Consider the following 18,323-nt stretch of genomic DNA (forward strand, 5'->3'; position numbering starts at 1 on the left):
GAGACCATACCATCGTTTTATAGATTCCTTTTTTTGTCCAATTGTGGTTAAAACACCATATTCAGACATACATCATTCTAAAATTAACTTATTAATATATATAAACTAAATTTAGTGGTGCTTAAACTATATGTAAACGTTTTCATTCATTGGTCACTGAAGTTCTGCCCCCGAGTTTGCTTCAATAGTGGTACATTCCGAGCAAAACCCGGAAGAGGGTTGACAACATCACTCACATCGCGCTGCATTGGACTCAACGGGAACTGTTCAATATCAAGGTGAAACATTAATACATCCTCTTTTTTGCTCCTTGTTCTACGTCAAATGTGAGACTTATTCAATAAAAGTCACATTGGAAGGTTAAACTTTAAAGGGGTTGTGAGGGTCTGAAATGCTAAATAGCTGTGCTTCGTGCCACACATGCTTAAAGAGTTCTTCTTTTGCAACTCCTAACGGAATTTATGTCGTGTCCATTATTTGAAGTGCACTGAAAACTGTTTGCAATATTGCGGCGCAACTCTTGTGGATACACGAATGGGCAAAAAGTAACGATCTGTCGTTTTATAGGCTGACATTTTCAACGCACATTTTGTGTTGGCTTCAATTGGATGTGCTTGAGTACCTAATGAAGTGACCTCCGAGTTCATAGTCATGTTAAAATGCAAATACATATGCAAATGTGGTCAGTGGCACTGGAGTGTCGGGAAAATGAGGTTTTTGTAATGAATTCCTTGTGGTCAGCATGGTCAGCTAGGTGCTCTGCCTCACAGTTCTGAGGTTCAGGGTTTGCATTTTGAATTTTGTTTGCTTTAAATTTGTTTTTTTTAAATGCATTTGCAGCATAGTCAATCTATCTATCCTGATCTACCAGGATTTAAAAAAAAAAATTCAAAAAAAAGATAAGCAGTAAATAAAATGAATTTCTTGTATGTGTACTTTTAAAATGAAACGTTCCAGTGACTGTGATCCGAGATGAACGTTGCCAGGACCCTCTGCTCGGGGGAGGACGCCAGCCGTTGTCCCAGCTACACGGTGCCGTGCGACGACTACGTCCACGTGGTGGAGTTCAGCCCGTTCACCTCGGGCACGCCCGCCTCCCTGCTGGCCTACGACTGCAACCAGTGCGTGGTGGTGGGCACCTGCCTCTTCCAGGTGGGTCGTTGGCACACAACAACATGGCTACGAGGAGAGAGGAGCCAGTGTTTCCCACGTAGCGATTTGGTCACTAAAAAGGGGTGTACCCCTTTTTCCAAAAAAAAAAAGCAATCAATCAGGTTTTAAACAACAACAAGTACTGGTTATTTCGTCACGTTTCTTCGATTTATCGTATTGACACATTTCTTTAATTTTCCTTCTTACATATTTACAGATTAAAAAATTCTAATATTTTCTTCAACCTATTCAGAGTAGTAAATTTTCAACATCATCAGCAGAGTCAGTTTCACACCCAAAGCGTTTTCGTAGTATATAAATGGTAAAAATATTTGTATTATCTCTGCGGAAGTTGATGCAAGTTAATGCTCAGGGGGGGAAAAAATGGTACATCCACCTTCACCAACTTTCTTTTCCCTCAGGAGGAGGACATGAACGTGGAGGGAGTCGAGTTTAACGTTCTCCGTGCGTTCCATCACGATTCGCGAGTGGACTCGCTCGCATGGAGCCCGGAATCCCGTCTGGACAGGATTCCCACAATCAGGTATCAGGGTTTCACTGTAAAGAACACTTGAAATTACCATCAATTACGCTGATTCAAATTTTGTCAGTGAAATCAACTCAGTTTATGTCAAATCAGATCCAACACATTTGCAATCAGAAAGAAAATCCTTAATTCGAGGCTCTTCTTTGACGGTTTTATGGGGAGCGTCTTCGAACTGTTTCTGACACAGCGCCACCGTGTAACTGTGGTGTAATACTGCAATTGCAGTATTACACCACCATAATTACACCATAATTGGAACCTGGGTGCTATTTTATCAATAGTACCCAGGTTCCAATTAAATAACGTGGTGCCAGGTGCCCCGAGAAACCAGTTTAATTTGTTTTCTGAACCCGCTTCAAAATGCCAATGCCACTAATCTGTTACAGCCCCCGCCCCCCCAAAAATTTTTTTTGTAATTTGTTTAATAATAAGGAATATACCAGGCTATAATATTGTGCTTTATCAACACAAACAGTAATAACACAATTCAATTTAATGTGAAGAATTAAACAGTTTGTGCATGATGATGAATGAATTGCGATGCCTTCTGGTGTGCTGGACTTGTCCACTGCTGGCAAGTCAGGAAGACACAAAAGAAAGAAGACTTTCACAACTACTGAAAGTGGCTCGTAAACTGCAGTAATATTGGTCCTTTTTCGGAGACGATAGAGAAAATATGCCCGTGTGTATCGTTTTGTGTTTATGCACCGTTCGAGTTCAAATGGCCGTTGCTCAAACGGTTAGAACACCACGACTATCTCTGCTACTCGTTAGCTCATGTCAGACGTTCCCCGAAAATTAGGTGGAGTCGTCGGCGCTCGGGGTACTCTGTGAATTCCAGATTGATGCCATTCACATGTCCATTCGTGTTACATAAGCGCACATACAACATGTCAGACAGGCCTGCTGATGTCCAGGATGATTAGTCATTCATCATTCCATCCAGAACAAGCAGCAGCTGTGCTGAAGTACCCGACGCTGCCTGCCAAGTACCTCCTATCGACGCAGTTGTTAGACGGCAGCAGTTTCCCTGCCGCTAATCGGCTAGCCGGGTCGGAGGGTTCCGGCATCGGAGTGTCGTCGTTGCGTAATGGCGAGGCCCCGTGGCGCTCGCACCGCCGCGGGCCGAGTCGCGGCCAGGCGTTGTGACGTGCGCCCGTGTTGTCGCGCCGATGACTCGACGCTCGGGTTCCATCGTCGCACGTAAGCTGCCAGGAAACCACTCAGGCGGGGGCCTCGGACGTAGTGTGAGAGACGAGGGTGGGGGAGGCGCATGACTCATTTTTATTTTTGAAGAATACACAATGAGATCCAATGTAAGAGATCGATCAACCAAGATAATAAATCTCACTTGTGGTGGACGTGTTACTTTGATACCTCAAAACGCAGCATTATCTTATTTTATTACCAGTGGTTCCATTAATATTGAATACAATTTTCAAAGGGGAATATACTTTATTAATCCAGAGGTAAATTCAAGCATCCTCTATCTTAAACCACAAAATATATACTGTATATATTGGGGAAGAAATAACAGAGTAGATAATAAACAAAATTAATAAACACAAAAAACACAATTAATAAAACATTTTAAAAATGAATGAAATGAAATAAAACAATGCATTTTTGTTTCTTATTTATTGTTAAATTCAAGCATCATGTAATTTAAATTACATATATATATCGATTAAAGATAAATTAAAGTATCCTGTTGCTTCCGTGACAAAAATAAAATAATGTTTATTATATAAAATGTTTTCTACAAAAAAACATTAAATCTCCCGAGGACAAATTCAATTTATTATTTTCCAGTGTTTGATTTCTAAAACAAACCACTTTATCTAGAAGAGAAGATGAACAAGTGTTGAGTCATCCATCTGTCCATTTTCTGTACCGCTTTATCCTCACCAGGGTCGGGCGTGCTGGAGCCTATCCCAGCTATCTTCGGGCGAGAGGCGGGGTACACCCTGAACTGGTCGCCAGCCAATCGCAGGGCACATATAAACAAACAACCATTCGCGCACACATTCAAACCTAAGGGCAATTTAGAGTCTCTAATCAACCTACCATGCATGGTTTTGGGAGGAAACCGGAGTGCCCGGTGAAAAGCCACGGAGGCACGGGGAGAACATGCAAACTCCACACAGGCGGGGCCGGGATTTGAACCCCAGTCCTCAGAACTGTGAGGCAGAAGTGAAGTTTTCCCACATTCGGACGGCTTCGTGTTGCAGTGTCGTGCCGCTCTCCGTCTAATAGCAGCTTTATTTGAGCATGTCCGATTGTTTGACATCCATCACTTTGCTTTGACACCGCTCTCAATAACATCCTAAATGTGCGGCCTGCGCTAATATCATCTCATCTGATTTGCCACGTGACGTCTTGCCAAGTCCCACACTGCCGATGCGTGTGCGTGTGTCTCTGTGTGTGTGTGTGTTGCGTGTGTCTGTGTGTGTGTGTGTGTGTGTGTGTGTTCGTCTTCCCTGTCAGGAGCCAGTCAGTGTAATTGTGTGAATAATAACCGCACGCCTGATTAGAGGGAAGCAGAGAAGGGAATCCTTCTTGTTTCTCTCCCGTGTTTACATTAGCGTGCAATTACAATCTCCCGGGCAGCCTTATCCAACTTTCTACCACACACATACACACAGAGTACATGTTTGGAGTGACGTGCCTCTTTTCTTTCTTACCCCTTTTGCATTTTTCTGCTTTGTTTTCACACGCTGGCTTCCGTGTCTTTGCAGATTTTGCACGGCCGCCACCAACAGAAAACTCCGCCTGTTCACGTCGGACCTCCAGGATCGACACGAGGTCAAGGTACGGCGGTGTCTAACACACATACACACACGCCCACAAAAAGAAATAATAATAGAGTGCTTCAGTCTGGAATAGAGGGCTTTGAAGTTGCATTTCTTTCACATGCTTAAAACTTAAAACCTAAAGCATGAGTGTGTGTGTGTGTTTTTTGTTTTTGTTTTGTTTTTTTACATTCCAGGCATAGAACTTTTAAATAACGGCACAGGTCATGTTTCAAGTAGAATTTTGGCATTTGAAATGAATTGAAATCCCATTAATCTGTTCCAGCCGCCCCCCAAAAAAAAACGGACTCAATTTTGTCATGTTTTTTCAGAAGAAATAACACCATAATTCTGTTCCTTATATTAAAAAAAAAAAAAAAAACACATACAGGAATGGAAAAGTTGAAGAAAGTATAAATAATGACACAGTTTTTGCCGTATGTTTTGTTTCAATTGTGCTGCTCCTTCTGCTGTGCGTGCTGTCGTATGTTACAGAAATAGGGATAAACGTGGAGGCGGTCACATCTCCTCGGTAAGCTGCAGTAATATTAGTTGTATTTCGCTGAGGATAAAGAATGCTGCATATGGCTGCGTGTATTGTTTTAATACCTGTCTACATGTTCTAATAGCCGTTGTTTCAATTGTTATAACGCGGTCACACTTTTGGCGTTTTTTTTCATCTTTCTTGAGCATTTTCCCGTTAGCTTAGCATCACCAATAGCCTTGTGAAAGGAAGACCATGCACTGAGAGATACGGGAGAATTCGTTTTCCTCAAGATGTCCTCAAAACTCAAGAGTTTGAGTGGCAAAATGTGCAATTTCACATTGTTTGATGTTATTCACCGCAGCAAGAGAAGTCTGAAAATTCCCCTTGAAAGTTCTCGAACTTGACCGCGCACAGAACCACGTATGCGTAACGCTGTTTTTCTTGTGTGTTTTTCATAAGGTGATGGAGGGCCACAGCAGCTACGTTAACCATTTGGTGTTCGAACCCACCGAAGGGAAACAAATCGCTTCCGTCAGCGATGACCACACTTGCAGGTCCAGCTCGCTTTCTTTTCTTTCTTCTTTTCTTCTTTCCGCTGCGTTCGATACAGTACGTGTGTTCGGGCCCCCGGCTTCTGGTTTGGAGTTCTGTTCTTCTTCTTCTGTTACGGGTTCAGAAAGTCCCGGCTGTGTTTCCACAGTGAAACGTGACGCTAAGCACAACACACTCCGCTGTGACCGTGCGTAAGCACCGAGCTGTTTTGCGAGCTAATTGCTTAAATATGGAAATCCAATTAGCCGCAGAAGGTTTTTCGCTCGCTCCAGAACCAGGAGTGGGGGAGCATTAACCAAAAAATAAGTGCGCGAGGAGGAGTAGCAAGGGTCACCACCGGGACACGCCCCTGGAGAGGGCCCCATGACGGCCTTTCTTGGGCTAGTCAGCTGCTTTTTAGCTGCTTGTTTTGCTGCTAATGTTTCCATCCACTCTCAGCCTGAGAGAAAAAACACAAAGCAGCACAAGACACATGGGGAAAAGCATCCAGATCCAGCCTTTTTACACTTTTAGTCAAACTAAACCTCTGAATGTGACACATCCTAAGATTTGTGACTCATTCTCCTTGGGCAAGTGTACATTTTTCATTATTATGGAAGTTGGTTTGTCACTGTTAATATCTCATGAAGTTGAAAGGCTCGAAACAGTAGAAACAATTTGGAGTTCCTCCAGAATTCTCCAGAAAATTACACCTCAAAATTCAAGCCATCGTCACGCGAGACTTACCAAATCTTGTGAATTTTCGCCCCAGAAGACCAGCAGTGAGAATAATGATAGCTTAGATTGATATGGTGTGTAAGGAGCATATAAGGACACTTCTTCACTGCCAGCTGCAGAGATCCCCATATTATCAGCCGTTTTAGAGCATCTTGACTGATCTTTCAAGAACCAGAGAATATTGTGTTCTGTGGCAATATCAGCTGCCAAAAGAAAGAGGAGACTCTTCATTCACCAAGAAAAAAAAAAAGTTCTTTCAGTTTCAAGGACCCGTGCAAAATGTTCAATAGAGTTAGAATATACATAGTCAAAATCAGTCGTTTTAACAATTATCTTGTTGTGGACAGTAAAGCCATGTAAAAAAAAAAAAAAAAAGGGATTTGGTATCATTTAATCACTTATTACACACAGTGTAGTTAGCAGAGCCGTGTGTGGGACATGCGAAAATTACGGACAGCCAATGAGAAAAAAACAAAAAAAGGTATAAAATGATGGAAACACTTTTTTAAGAGACTTACTGTACTGGTATGTCTGCAAATGTTTTGCAATTTTTACAATTTATTATTAGTTATCCGATTAGTTATCATTTCTGTTTTATTGTGATGAATTGGTCAGAGGTTGAACATTGTTTACACGTTTGTGACAGGCGTGTTGAAATGTTACTTCAAACATTGTCTGCACCCTCTGAGTGAAGACTTTTACAACGGCGGCCATTTAATCACAAATATTACTTTTTGAAATGAGACCACGGTATCACAGTGGCCCTGCAGTTTTGGCAAGTCAGACTCCCACGTCCTCTTCCTCTTGACACTTTACACTTGCTTCACGCAGCCCAAACAAGCAATCTGTGGGCCAATGTGCCACCTAGAGAGCAAAAAGGGGAACGACATGCATTTGGGGTTGACTGGGTTCACTGCAAACAGCTGACAGGCACCTGCTGCTGCATGTGGAAGTTTGACCCACAATTCCCCTCTTTAGTCAGTTATATTACATCAAATCATACCCTAGTTGTCAGAATGCTCAAGATTGCCCAAAAATGTTACCTTTTTCTTCAATTTTTTCATTATGGATAGGTACTTACAGTATTTTAGGTAGAAATATAATTCTCACTTCCCATGGGCTCACCACCTTTGGGAGGGTCCAAGGGAGTCAGGTGTGTAGAGAGCTGGGCGGCAGGGGGACCTTGGTGAGCCGATCCCCGGCTACAGAAGCTGGCTATAGGGACGTGGAATGTCACCTATCTGCCAGGGAAAGACCCGAAGCTGTGTGTGAGGTCGAGAAATTCCGACTTGCTTCAACGCACAGCTTGCTCTCCAGTAACAGTCCTCTTGAGAGGGGTTGGACTCTCTTCCACTCTGGAGTTGCCCATGGTGAGAGGCGCCGAGCAAGTGTGGGCATACTGTTTGCCCACCGGCTCGATGCCTGTACGTTTGGGTTTACCCTGGTAGACAAGAGGATAGCCTCCCTCTGCCTTCGGATGGGGGTATGTTTCCTGAATGTTGTTTGTGTCTATGCACCAAACAGCAGCTCATAGTATCCACCCTTTTTGGAGTCCTTGCATCGGTGCTGTGGAGCGCCCCTACTGGAGACTACCTCGTTCTTCTGGGGGACCTCAACACTCACATGGGCAATGACAGTGAGACCTGGAAGGGCGTGATTGAGAAGAACAGCCCCCCCCAATAAGAACCCGAGCGGTGCTTTTTTTATTGGACTTCTGTGCTTGTCACGGACTGTCCATAACAAACACCATGTTCAAACATAACCAGGACACCCTAAACCGCAGTTTGATGATCGACTTTGTGGTCGTGTCCTCTAATTTGCGGTCGCATGTCTTGGACACTCAGGTGAAGAGAGGGGCGGAGCTGTCAACTGATCACCACCTGGTGGTATGTTGGCTCCGATGGCTAGTGAACATGCCAGTACGACCTGTAATGTTTTGTAAGCGTCTGCTGGGGATCGTCTGGCAGAGTCCCATGTCAAAATGAGCTTTAGTTCCCACCTCCAGCAGACCTTTGAACACGTCCTGAGGGAGGCGGGGGACATTGAGTCCAAGTGGACCATGTTCCACGCCTCCCTTGGTCAGGCGGCCAACTGGAGTTGTGACCGTAAGGTGGTCGGTGCCTGTTGTGGCGGCAGTCCCCGAACCCGTTGGTGGACACCAGTGATAAGGGTTGAAGATGGAGTCCTATCAAGCTTTTTTGGCCATTGGGACTCCGGCGGTAACTGATGGGTACCGGCTGGCCAAGCGGAATGCAGCTTTGGTGGTCACTGAGGCAAAACCTTGGACGTCAGAGGAGTTCGGTGGGGACTTCCGGACTGCTTCGAGGAAATTCTGTTCCACTATCCAACGTCTTAGGAGGGGGATACAGTGCACCGTCAACACTGTGTATAGTGGGGACGGGGTGCTGCTGACATTAACTCAGGACGTTGTGAGTCGGTGGGCTGAATACTTCAAAGACCTCCTCTATTCCACCGACCCGTCTTCCTATGAGTAAGCAGAGTCTGGGGACTCCGAGGCGGTTTCTCCCATCCCTGGGGTTGAAGTCACTGAGGTGGTTAAAAAGTTCCTCGGTGGCAGGGTCCCAGGGGTGGATGAGATCCGCCCGGAATTCCTAAAGGCTCTGGATGTTGTGGGGTTGCCTTGGCTGACATGCCTCTGTAACATCACGTGGACATTGGGGACAGTCCCTCTGGATTGGCAGACTGAGGTGGTGGAGAGTGTGTTCCAACAAGAGAGGAATCACACTCCTCAGCCTCCATGGTAATGTCTATTCAGGGGTTCTGGAGTGGAAGGTCCGTCTGGAAGTGAAACCTCAGATTCAGGAGGAGCAGTGTGGTTTTCATCCTGGCCGTGGAGCAGTGGACTAGCGCTACACCCTTAGTAGGATCCTCGAAGTTGCATGGGACTTCGCCCAACCAATCTACATGTGCTTTGTGGACTTTGAGAAGGTGGTGGATCGTTTCCCTTTGGGGGTCTTGTGGGGGGTGCTCCGGGAGTATTGAATTCTGGAACCCTTAATAAGGGCTTTTCCGCCCCTGTACGGTGTCCAGAGTCTGGTTCACATTGCCGGCTGTAAGATTCGTTTCTAGTGAGGGTTGGACTCCGTCAAGGCTGCCCTTTGTCACCAATTCTCTTCATTACCTTGATCAACAGAATTTCTTGGCGCAGCCGTCGTGTTGAGGGAGCCCGGTTTGGTGGCCTCAGCATTGCGTCTCTGCTTTTTGCAGATGTCTTGTTCTGGTGGTTTCCTTAAACCGTGATCTTCAACTCTTACTGGAACGGTTCGCAGCGTTGTGTGAAGTGGCTGGGATGGAAATCTGCACCTCGAAATCTGAAATCCCGTAGAGAGAGGGTGAGAAACTCGGGAATCTGGAAGGGGCTCAGACTTGAGCCGTTGCTCCTCCGCATTGAGAGGAGCCAGATGAGGTGGCTGGGGCATCTGATTCGGATGCCTTCCGGGCACGTCCCACCGGGAGGAGGGAGAAGGGGGTACGTCAACTCAGTCGAGATAAATGTTTTATTAAAACAATTGGATGATACCTACTGGGATTAAATTGGTTGTACACTCCTAACAAATGTTTGGAATATTATCAACCTAAAAGGCCCTATAACCTTTACATGTGAACCTAATTTGACTTTTTCTAAACTTTTGATTTGGGGTTGCAGCTATTGATTATTTTTACAATTGATTCTACTGATTATCCCATCGATGAATCACACAATTGGATACAACTAGATTTTGCATTTTAAACAACTACATGTGCATGTGAGGTGCAGGTGTTCATTTATTCAAGTTATTCGATTAATGATTTCAAACCTATTTTGAATGTACATGTCCACCTGTTCAAAGATTCACTACTTTTTGCACAACTTGTTGTACGACCAACTTAATACTGTTTCTCTATGCGGAAAAATAGATTTGCATGTTTTCTTGATCCAACCTCAGATGTCCTTTGGAGCGTCCTGAGCGATGTAGCGTTCAGCAGGTCAGCGGTTTCATGTTTTTTTTTTTTTCTTTTCTTTTTTTCTTTTTTTTTTAACGCTGTTCGTGTTTGCCCGCGGATCCCCGTTTGAAGGGTAGCGTGGTGGACCGCACTTTGGCGCCGGTCGAGTAGCGTGCAGTGGAGCTTCGCCTTGGCCGGCGGTCTGCGAAAATAAGGCCAAGTCATTGTTTTACTTCTGTGGTCGTGTGTGTGTGTGTGTGTGTGTGTGTTCGTGTGCTTGTGTGTGTGTCTGTGTGTGTGGAGCTCCGGGGGGGGGAGGGGCCCTGTGAATATTCTTCCTGGGGGGAAAAAGTGTAGTGTTAAGTGAGCGGCCTCAGCGTGAAATGGGGCATATCCACATCGGGGCCGAGTCGTGGGAGGTACCGTGCGAGGTGACCTCATCCATCAGTTCCCGTCTTTGCAAGTTCCCTTCTACAACCCCCCTTTTGTCCTCCTCTCCACCTTTCCTCATACGGAGGTGGTTAACCAGAGATCCACATCTCTCGAAACCACAGCTCTCCTCCCGTCCAAGTCCTTCATGATGTCCATTTGCGCGTTTTGTGTGTGTGTTTCTTAGCTGCTTAAGCTATAACGAAAAAACCTCCTTGACTGTTTTCCCCAACAATGCTTGTCATTTTCCTACTGTAAAATTAACTTGTTCTGCAGTAAAGCCATCAAGTCCACAGCGGGGCTCTGTTTCCAAATCGCGGCAACACTTCCAAGTGTCGTCAGCGCTGCAAAATGGAAGTGCCCGTATCCAGAACACAAAATTTTGACATGGTTTTCAACCATTACAGCAGGGATGTCCAAACCCACTGAGGGTCACATTCAGAAAACGGAACAGGGGGTGCACTTAACCTTGTGTTTATGAAACATGCTTAAAACCAATTCAGTATCCTGTAAGTCAACATATGGGAAGTAGTAGAAAAATGTAAATAATAAAAAAAAACAGGCTCAATCTCTGTTTGATGTTACCAGTTACTAAGCAAGAAGATATTATTACATTGGTGGCTCGGGATACGACTTTGATTTGTTCTATGGTCACGCTACTAACTCGAAACACTCGTATCGAAACTTATCTTTCCCATTGAAATGAATGGAAATGCTATTAATCCGTTCCAGCCTCCCCAAAAATGTTTTTTAAATAATGAAAGGGTAGCCTCTCTCCGCCTTCGGGTGGGGGGACGGGTTCTGACAGTTGTTTGTGCCTATGCGCCAAACAGCAGTTCAGAGTACCCACCCTTTTTGGAGTCCTTGGAGGGGGTGCTGGAGAGCACTCCCGCTGGGGACTCCATCGTTCTGCTGGGGGACTTCAATGCTCACGTGGGCAATGACAGTGAGACCTGGAAGGGCGTGACTGGGAGGAACGGCCCTTCCAATCAGAACCAGAGCGGTGTTCTGTTATTGGACTTCTGTGCTCATCACGAATTATCCATAACTAACACCATGTTCAAGCATAAGGGTGTCCACACGTGCACTTGGCACCAGGACACCCTTGGTCGCAGTTCGATGATCGACTTTGTGTCATCGAACATGCGGCTGCATGTCTTGGACACTCTGGTGAAGAGAGGGGCGCAGCTGTCAACTCCTGGTGGTGAGTTGGCTCCGATGGTGGGAGAAGATGCCGGTCCGACGTGGCAGGCCCAAACATATTGTGAGGGTCTGCTGGGAACGTCTGGGAGAATCCCCTGTTAGAAGGAGTTTCAACTCCCACCTCCGACAGAACTTTGCTCACGTTCCGGGTAGGCTGGGAACATCGAGTCCGAGTGGACCATGTTCCACGCCTCCATTGCTGAGGCGGCCGACCGGAGCTGTGGCCGTAAGGTGGTCGGTGCCTGTCGTGGCGGCATTCCCCGAACACCAACGGTGAGGGATGGCGTAAAGCTGAAGAAGGAATCTTATCGGGCCTTTTTGGCCTGTGGGACTCCTGAGGCAGCTGATGGGTACAGGCTGGCCAAGCGGAATGCAGCTTTGGTGGTCGCTGAAGCAAAAACTCGGGTATGGGAGGAGTTCGGTGAGGCCATGGAGAAAGACTTCCGGATGGCTTCGAGGAAATTCTGGTCCAGCATCCGGCGTCTCTGGAGGGGGAAGCAGTGCACCATCAACACTGTGTATCGTGGGGATGGGGCGCTGCTGACCTCGATTCGGGACGTTGTGAGTCGGTGGGGAGAATACTTCGAAGACCTCCTCAATTCCACTGACAGGCCTTGCCATGAGGAAGCAAAGTCTGCGTTCTCTGAGGCGGGCTCTCCTATCTCTGGGGTTGAGGTCACCGAGGTGGTTAAAAAGCTCCTCAGTGGCAAGGACCTGGGGGTGGATGAGATTCGCCCGGAGTTCCTAAAGGTTTCTGAATGTTTTTGGGCTATCCTGGTTGACACGCCTCTGCAACGTTGCATGAACATCGGGGACAGTGCCTCTGGATTGGCATACTGGGGTGGTGGTCCCCCTTTTTAAGAAGGGGGACCGCAGGGTGTGTTCCAACTACAGGGGGATCACACTGCTAAGCCTCCCTGGTAACGTCTATTCAGGGGTGCTGGATAGGAGGGTCCGTTGGGAAGTCGAATCTCAGATTCAGGAGGAGTAGTGTGGTTTTTGGAACAGTGGACCAGCTCTACGCCCTTGGCAGGGTCCTTGAGGTTGCATGGGAGTTCGACCAACCAGTCTACATGTGTTTTGTGAACTTGGAGAAGGCGTTCGACCGTGTCCCTCGGGGAGTCCTGTGGGGGCGGGGGGTGCTTTCGGGAGTACGGGGTACCGAACCCCCTGATACGGGCAGTTCGGTCCCTGTATGACCGGAGTCAGAGTGTGGTCCGCATATCCGGCAGTTAGTCGGACCCATTTCCGGTGAGGGTTGGACTCCGCCGTGGCTGCCCTTTGTCACCGATACAGGATTTCTAGGCCCAGCCAAGGCATAGAGGGTGTCCGGTTTGGTGGCCTCAGTATTGCATCTCTGCTTTTTGGAGATGATGTGGTTCTGTTGGCTTCATCAAGCCGTGATCTCCAACTCTCACTGGAGCGGTTCGCAGCCGAGTTTGAAGCGACTGGGATGAGAATCAGCACCTCCAAATCTGAGACCGTGGTCCTCAGTCGGAAAAGGGTGGTTTGCCCTCTCCGGGTCGGGGATGAGATCCTGCCCCAAGTGGAGGAGTTCAAGTATCTTGGGGTCTTGTTCACGAGTGAGGGAAGATTGGAACGGGAGCTCGACAGGTGGATCGGTGCGTCTGCAGTGATGCGGACTTTGTATCGGTCCTTTGTGGTAAAGAAGGAGCTAAGCCGAAAGCTACGTTCCTACCTTCACCTATGGTCACGAACTGTGGGTCGTGACCGAAAGAACAAGATCCCGGATACAAGCGGCCAAAATGAGATTCCTCCGCAGGGTCTCCGGGCTCTCCCTTAGAGATAGAGTGAGAAGCTCGGTCAACCGGGAGGATCTCAGAGTAGAGCCGCTGCTCCTCCACATCGAGAGGAGCCAGATGAGGTGGCTGGGGCATGTGATTCGGATGTTTTTATTTTAAATAAAAAGTGTAATAGCCTAAAAGATTTAAACTTTTTTTATATTTTTATTCCCAATTTAATAACATCAGTGTGTAGTCTTTCAACATTTTAACCTTTTCTCATAGCCTTCTGATGCAGGCTGTGTTAATTTTTTTTATTATTCGAACATGCAGCAAGCCGATAAAAAATGCTAGAGGAGATGCATTTTCACTGACTTGTTTTCCTGGATTTCAGATGTATTCTGTTGTAATTTCTTCCAGGGTTTGGGACTTGGATGGAAATGAAAACGCGATTTTCCGACTACACTCTCCCGGCATCAGCGTGTGCTGGCACCCAGAAGAAGTCTTCAAGGTTGACGCCGTTAACCCTTTCATGCATCGTGGACAACTATTAAAAAACAAAAAAAAAGTTTTGCATCTGTCAGTAGTGTGGACTTGAGTGTCATTTTATAAACTGCCACCCACCCGGGATTTTAGCTAACCAGTGGGTGGGGGTGTATCAAATGACACACGAGCATCCACGGTATCGACTGATGCGCATCTCTGACATCACTCAATACGCGTACAGAAGAAACGGTTTTGGGCTGTTTTCTCGTCATCAGCTGATGGTTGCGGAGAAGAAGGGCACCATCCGCTTCTATGACCTGTTGAGCCAGCAGGCCATCCTGTCGCTGGACTGCGGCCAGTCGCCGCTCAGCGCCGCCGACTGGTGCCTGGCCAACACCATCAAAGTGGGCGCGGTGGCGGGCAGCGACTGGCTCATCTGGGACATCACCCGCTCCAGGTAGCGTCCGAGGTTAGCTGCGTCACACAAACCACACAGGTTAAAACAGTGAGACTTTTTTTTTGTTTGTTTCCTCCTGTTTGCAGCTACCCGCAGGAAAAAAGGCCGGCACACAGAGATAAAGCCCAGCAATTCAAGTGAGAAACATTTTGCTGCCAAAAAATGTAAAAGGAGTTATTTCTACCTTCATGCTCCACCTGTTTGTCCCCTAACCAGCAAGCCCCAGTCTCAATTACGGGAACACACAACAGCAGCACAAAACCAGGCACCCCTGTCACATAAATAAGTCGATAAACACTGTTCCTATGGGGTTCAATTATTATGATGTTTGCTCAGCTGGTTATTTTGAGTACAATATGTTTTTAAAGACTGGACAGAGAGTCGTAATATCTTGTTTATGTGCTAGATTTAGTGCGGATAAGTAAAAAAAAAACAATCAGGTGCAATGGCTTGAAAATGTGAACAAAGTATTTAGTATTTTGGAGCTATTTCACCCGAATGGTTGTGGACCTCAGCGCTGTCAACTCACTCCTCGTATTTGCATGAATTCCAGCTAAATATGATGGTTCCCCCGTAGGTTGAATGTAACTTTTTAAATGCGAGGAGATGAATTTTACGAAGAATTTGTTGGTTTCCATCCTCAGGTGGTCTCGAGCCCAAGAAAACCTTTTTGCCACCACCGGATGTCCCGGAAAGATCAGCAGTCAGCTACTCATCCACCATCTTGGCCATCCGCAGGTTGATAATCAATCAGCTTAATTTGCAGACTCCAGATCCATACTGTTGATGAACAGGATACACAATACAGTATAAAGCAACAAGATACAAATGCAGTGGTACCTTGACTTAAGAGTTGTTTGTTACTTTGTGCTACTCTGATGCCCTCGCATGTGGGCAACGAGAGCCACAGTTGCCGATGATTTTTCAGATATTTATTAAAATTGACAAACTGTCAAACAAAATACAAAATGAGAACACTCACAAGGAGCTGCTGTAGACCGCAACTTGTGCCTAGACGCTCACACGCAAACCAACCTTGACTCCAGCTTCTGGTGTCACTCACTAGGCCACTCCCCTTAAATTCACACAGACACGACGGGTACATACAGCAATTACACTTCATACATCCTGCTTATTTACATTCTTTTTTTATTACGTTTAATATGTTTGTACAGGGCGGCCTGTGTGGAGTTTGCATGTTCTCCCCGTGGCTGCGTGGGTTTTCTCCTGGCACTCCGGTTTCCTCCCACATCCCAAAAACATGCGTGGTAGGTTGATTGAAGACTCTAAATTGCCCGTAGGTGTGAATGTGAGTGCGGATGGTTGTTTGTTTATATATGCCCTGGGATTGGCTGGCAACCAGTTCAAGGTGTACCCCGCCTCCTGCCCGAAGATAGCTGGGATAGGCTCCAGCACTCCCGCGACCCTTGTGAGGAGAAGGAGCTCAGAAAATGGATGGATGGATGTTTCTATAGGGCGGCACGGTGGACGACTGTTAAGCACATCTGCCTCACAGTTCTGAGGACCGGGGTTCAATCCCCGGCCCCGCCTGTGTGGAGTTTGCATGTTCTCCCCGTGCCTGCGTGGGTTTTCTCCTGGCACTCCGGTTTCCACATCCCAAAAACATGCGTGGTAGGTTGATTGAAGACTCTAAATTGCCCGTAGGTGTGAATGTGAGTGCGGATGGTTGTTTGTTTGTATGTGCCCTGCGATTGGCTGGCGACCGGTTCAGGGTGCACCCACCTCTCGCCCGGAGATAGCTTGGATAGGCTCCAGCACGCCCGCGACCCTAGTGAAGATAAGCGGAAGATGAATGAATGAATGTTTATGCAGCACAGTGCTATTTTTTGTCATTAAAAATCTTATGAAATATTTTGTTTTTTTGGGAGGGAACTGGAACGAATTAATGGAATTTCAATGAATTTCAATGAGGTACCACTGTATTTAATGGGAGTCAGGACCACCAGGTCATTTGCATACATGGTATGGTTCACGAATACATTTTCCAATCATGCACCTAGGTCTCCAGGTAAAACGGCAGGTAGTTTCTTGGGGGATTTTTCTTAACCTTCTCAGGACCGATGATGTTTTTCCTTTTGATCCAGCCAGTGACGGTGGGCTCGGTGACGGTGGGCTCGGGCCTCAGCTGGCACCGCACTCTCCCGCTGTGCGTGATCGGTGGCGACCGAAAACTTTGCTTCTGGATGACAGAGATGTAGCGTGTAGCACGTGTTCTCGCCTCTGCTGCTGTTCTTGTAATGGATTCAATAAAATATTTTTCTGAGTAGATGCGGCGTGTGCGTGGAAATCTGTGGACATATATTCACTTTTTTTTTCCCCCTGCACTCTATTTCCTGACTCTTGTGTCAGCCTCACCTCATCTGTCTTTCCTGTGAGCACCGATGTGGCAACTTCTCTGCCAAGGCTTTTCACACAGAAGAATCTCTTCACACTCCACACGAGTGAGACTTTATTGCTCAGGCACGCTGTGGATTCTCCCCCACCCCTAGAGTGAGCAGCCCTTATGAAACTATATTTGCTGCACTTTTCCATCCACCGATGTCGTAACTCATCGCGATATACCGTTAGCTTTCAGCCAGTCAGGTGCTTGGCATAGTATCATCCCACTGAGGCGCAGTGTGGTTATCTGGGCGCTCGCATATAACTCAACCCACACCATTTTGGCCTGTTATGTCATGCCAGTAGAGCCGCAGTTCAAAGGCAAGGCATTTGTGCCATCGCCAGTCTGCCTCACCGTCCGTCTATCCATCCATTGCCGGATTTCCAGCATTCCCCAACCCATGACACATCCCGAAACTCAGAAATATGCTGCATATTTGCCTGATCTCTTCCGTGCACCGAAAAGCTAAATCATACACTAAGCGGGGGGCATCATGTACTGAGTGTGGAAATGCATTTTTTTTTTTTTACCCTGGTACCCTCTGCTAAATAGATGTTACTTTGCAAAAAACACCAGAGGTTTCAGTGAACAGACACACGGAGGAGTAATCTGCAATGTGCCAAAAGACAGAAACCTCCGAGGTCTCAATTCTGGGAAACTACTGTCTACCTTCTGATGCCGTTCATTTTGCAGTTCAGATTAAACCTTTCGATTCTAAGTAAATCTGTTAGTAAAAATATTGAAATAATTTTTCAAGGGTATGAGGTTTTTGGTCCTTTCATTTCTTAGCAAAATCACAAAAGCTTTGAGTAGATTTCCAGATGAAATATTTGAGGTGTTTTTGAGTAAAGATCAAGGATTCTTTACCAATGTTTGTGTATAGTACTTCCTGGAAAAATTATAAACCCAATTGTGTTTTGATCTTATTGGTATCAGAAACACTGTTAACCTCTAGATTCCTGACTTGTTAGCATGACTACTAAAGCCATGAGCGGATATTTATGCTAATATTTGTGGTGTCTTTGGGTTTAGATCAAGGATTCTTTATAAACATTTGTGTTCTTCTTATTGGTATCAGAAACAAAAACTACAAACCTCCTGCTTCCTGAATCTATTTGTTAAGGATTCCTAAAGCTATGAACAGATATTCAACAAGATGTTTGGGATGGCTCAAGGGTACCGACATTGGTTTAATTCATCCTAAACCTTAGCAATGTTTGAACTTATTGGCCATGATCACACACATCCTGATAGAGGATCATGGGCACTTCAGTCCAACTGCATCCAGGCACCGTGTGGTTCATGGCCTCCCACGGAATCATCTTACTGATCTTGACATCTAATTACCCTCAAACAACGACGCAAGGCCTTTAAAGACCTTTCACTCTTTAAAAACCAGTACGTCAACCTTGT

General features: G+C 46.2%; 1 protein-coding gene across 1 annotated transcript; it reads left to right on the forward strand.

The window, feature by feature from the left end:
* Positions 1–215: 215 nt before the first annotated feature.
* nup37 (nucleoporin 37) lies at positions 216–16,787 on the forward strand. The gene is made up of 10 exons (XM_061667884.1): positions 216–278; positions 958–1,152; positions 1,575–1,696; positions 4,438–4,510; positions 5,438–5,532; positions 13,987–14,077; positions 14,328–14,509; positions 14,596–14,646; positions 15,154–15,247; positions 16,615–16,787. The coding sequence occupies exons 2-10, from the start codon at positions 973–975 to the stop codon at positions 16,726–16,728; spliced, it is 1,002 nt and encodes a 333-aa protein (XP_061523868.1). The 5' UTR covers positions 216–278; positions 958–972; the 3' UTR covers positions 16,729–16,787.
* The last annotated feature ends 1,536 nt before the right edge of the window (positions 16,788–18,323 follow it).

This window comes from Phycodurus eques, chromosome 22, assembly GCF_024500275.1.
Source record: "Phycodurus eques isolate BA_2022a chromosome 22, UOR_Pequ_1.1, whole genome shotgun sequence".
In the NCBI taxonomy this organism is placed as follows: Eukaryota; Metazoa; Chordata; class Actinopteri; order Syngnathiformes; family Syngnathidae; genus Phycodurus; species Phycodurus eques.

Excerpts from the sequence above, each read along its gene's own strand:
- nup37 (XM_061667884.1), top strand. The coding sequence starts at position 973 with ATGAACGTTGCCAGGACCCTCTGCTCGGGGGAGGACGCCAGCCGTTGT. Across the intron at positions 1,697-4,437 it reads GACAGGATTCCCACAATCAG|ATTTTGCACGGCCGCCACCA; the intron begins GTATCAGGGTTT and ends GTGTCTTTGCAG. Across the intron at positions 14,647-15,153 it reads GATAAAGCCCAGCAATTCAA|GTGGTCTCGAGCCCAAGAAA; the intron begins GTGAGAAACATT and ends TTCCATCCTCAG.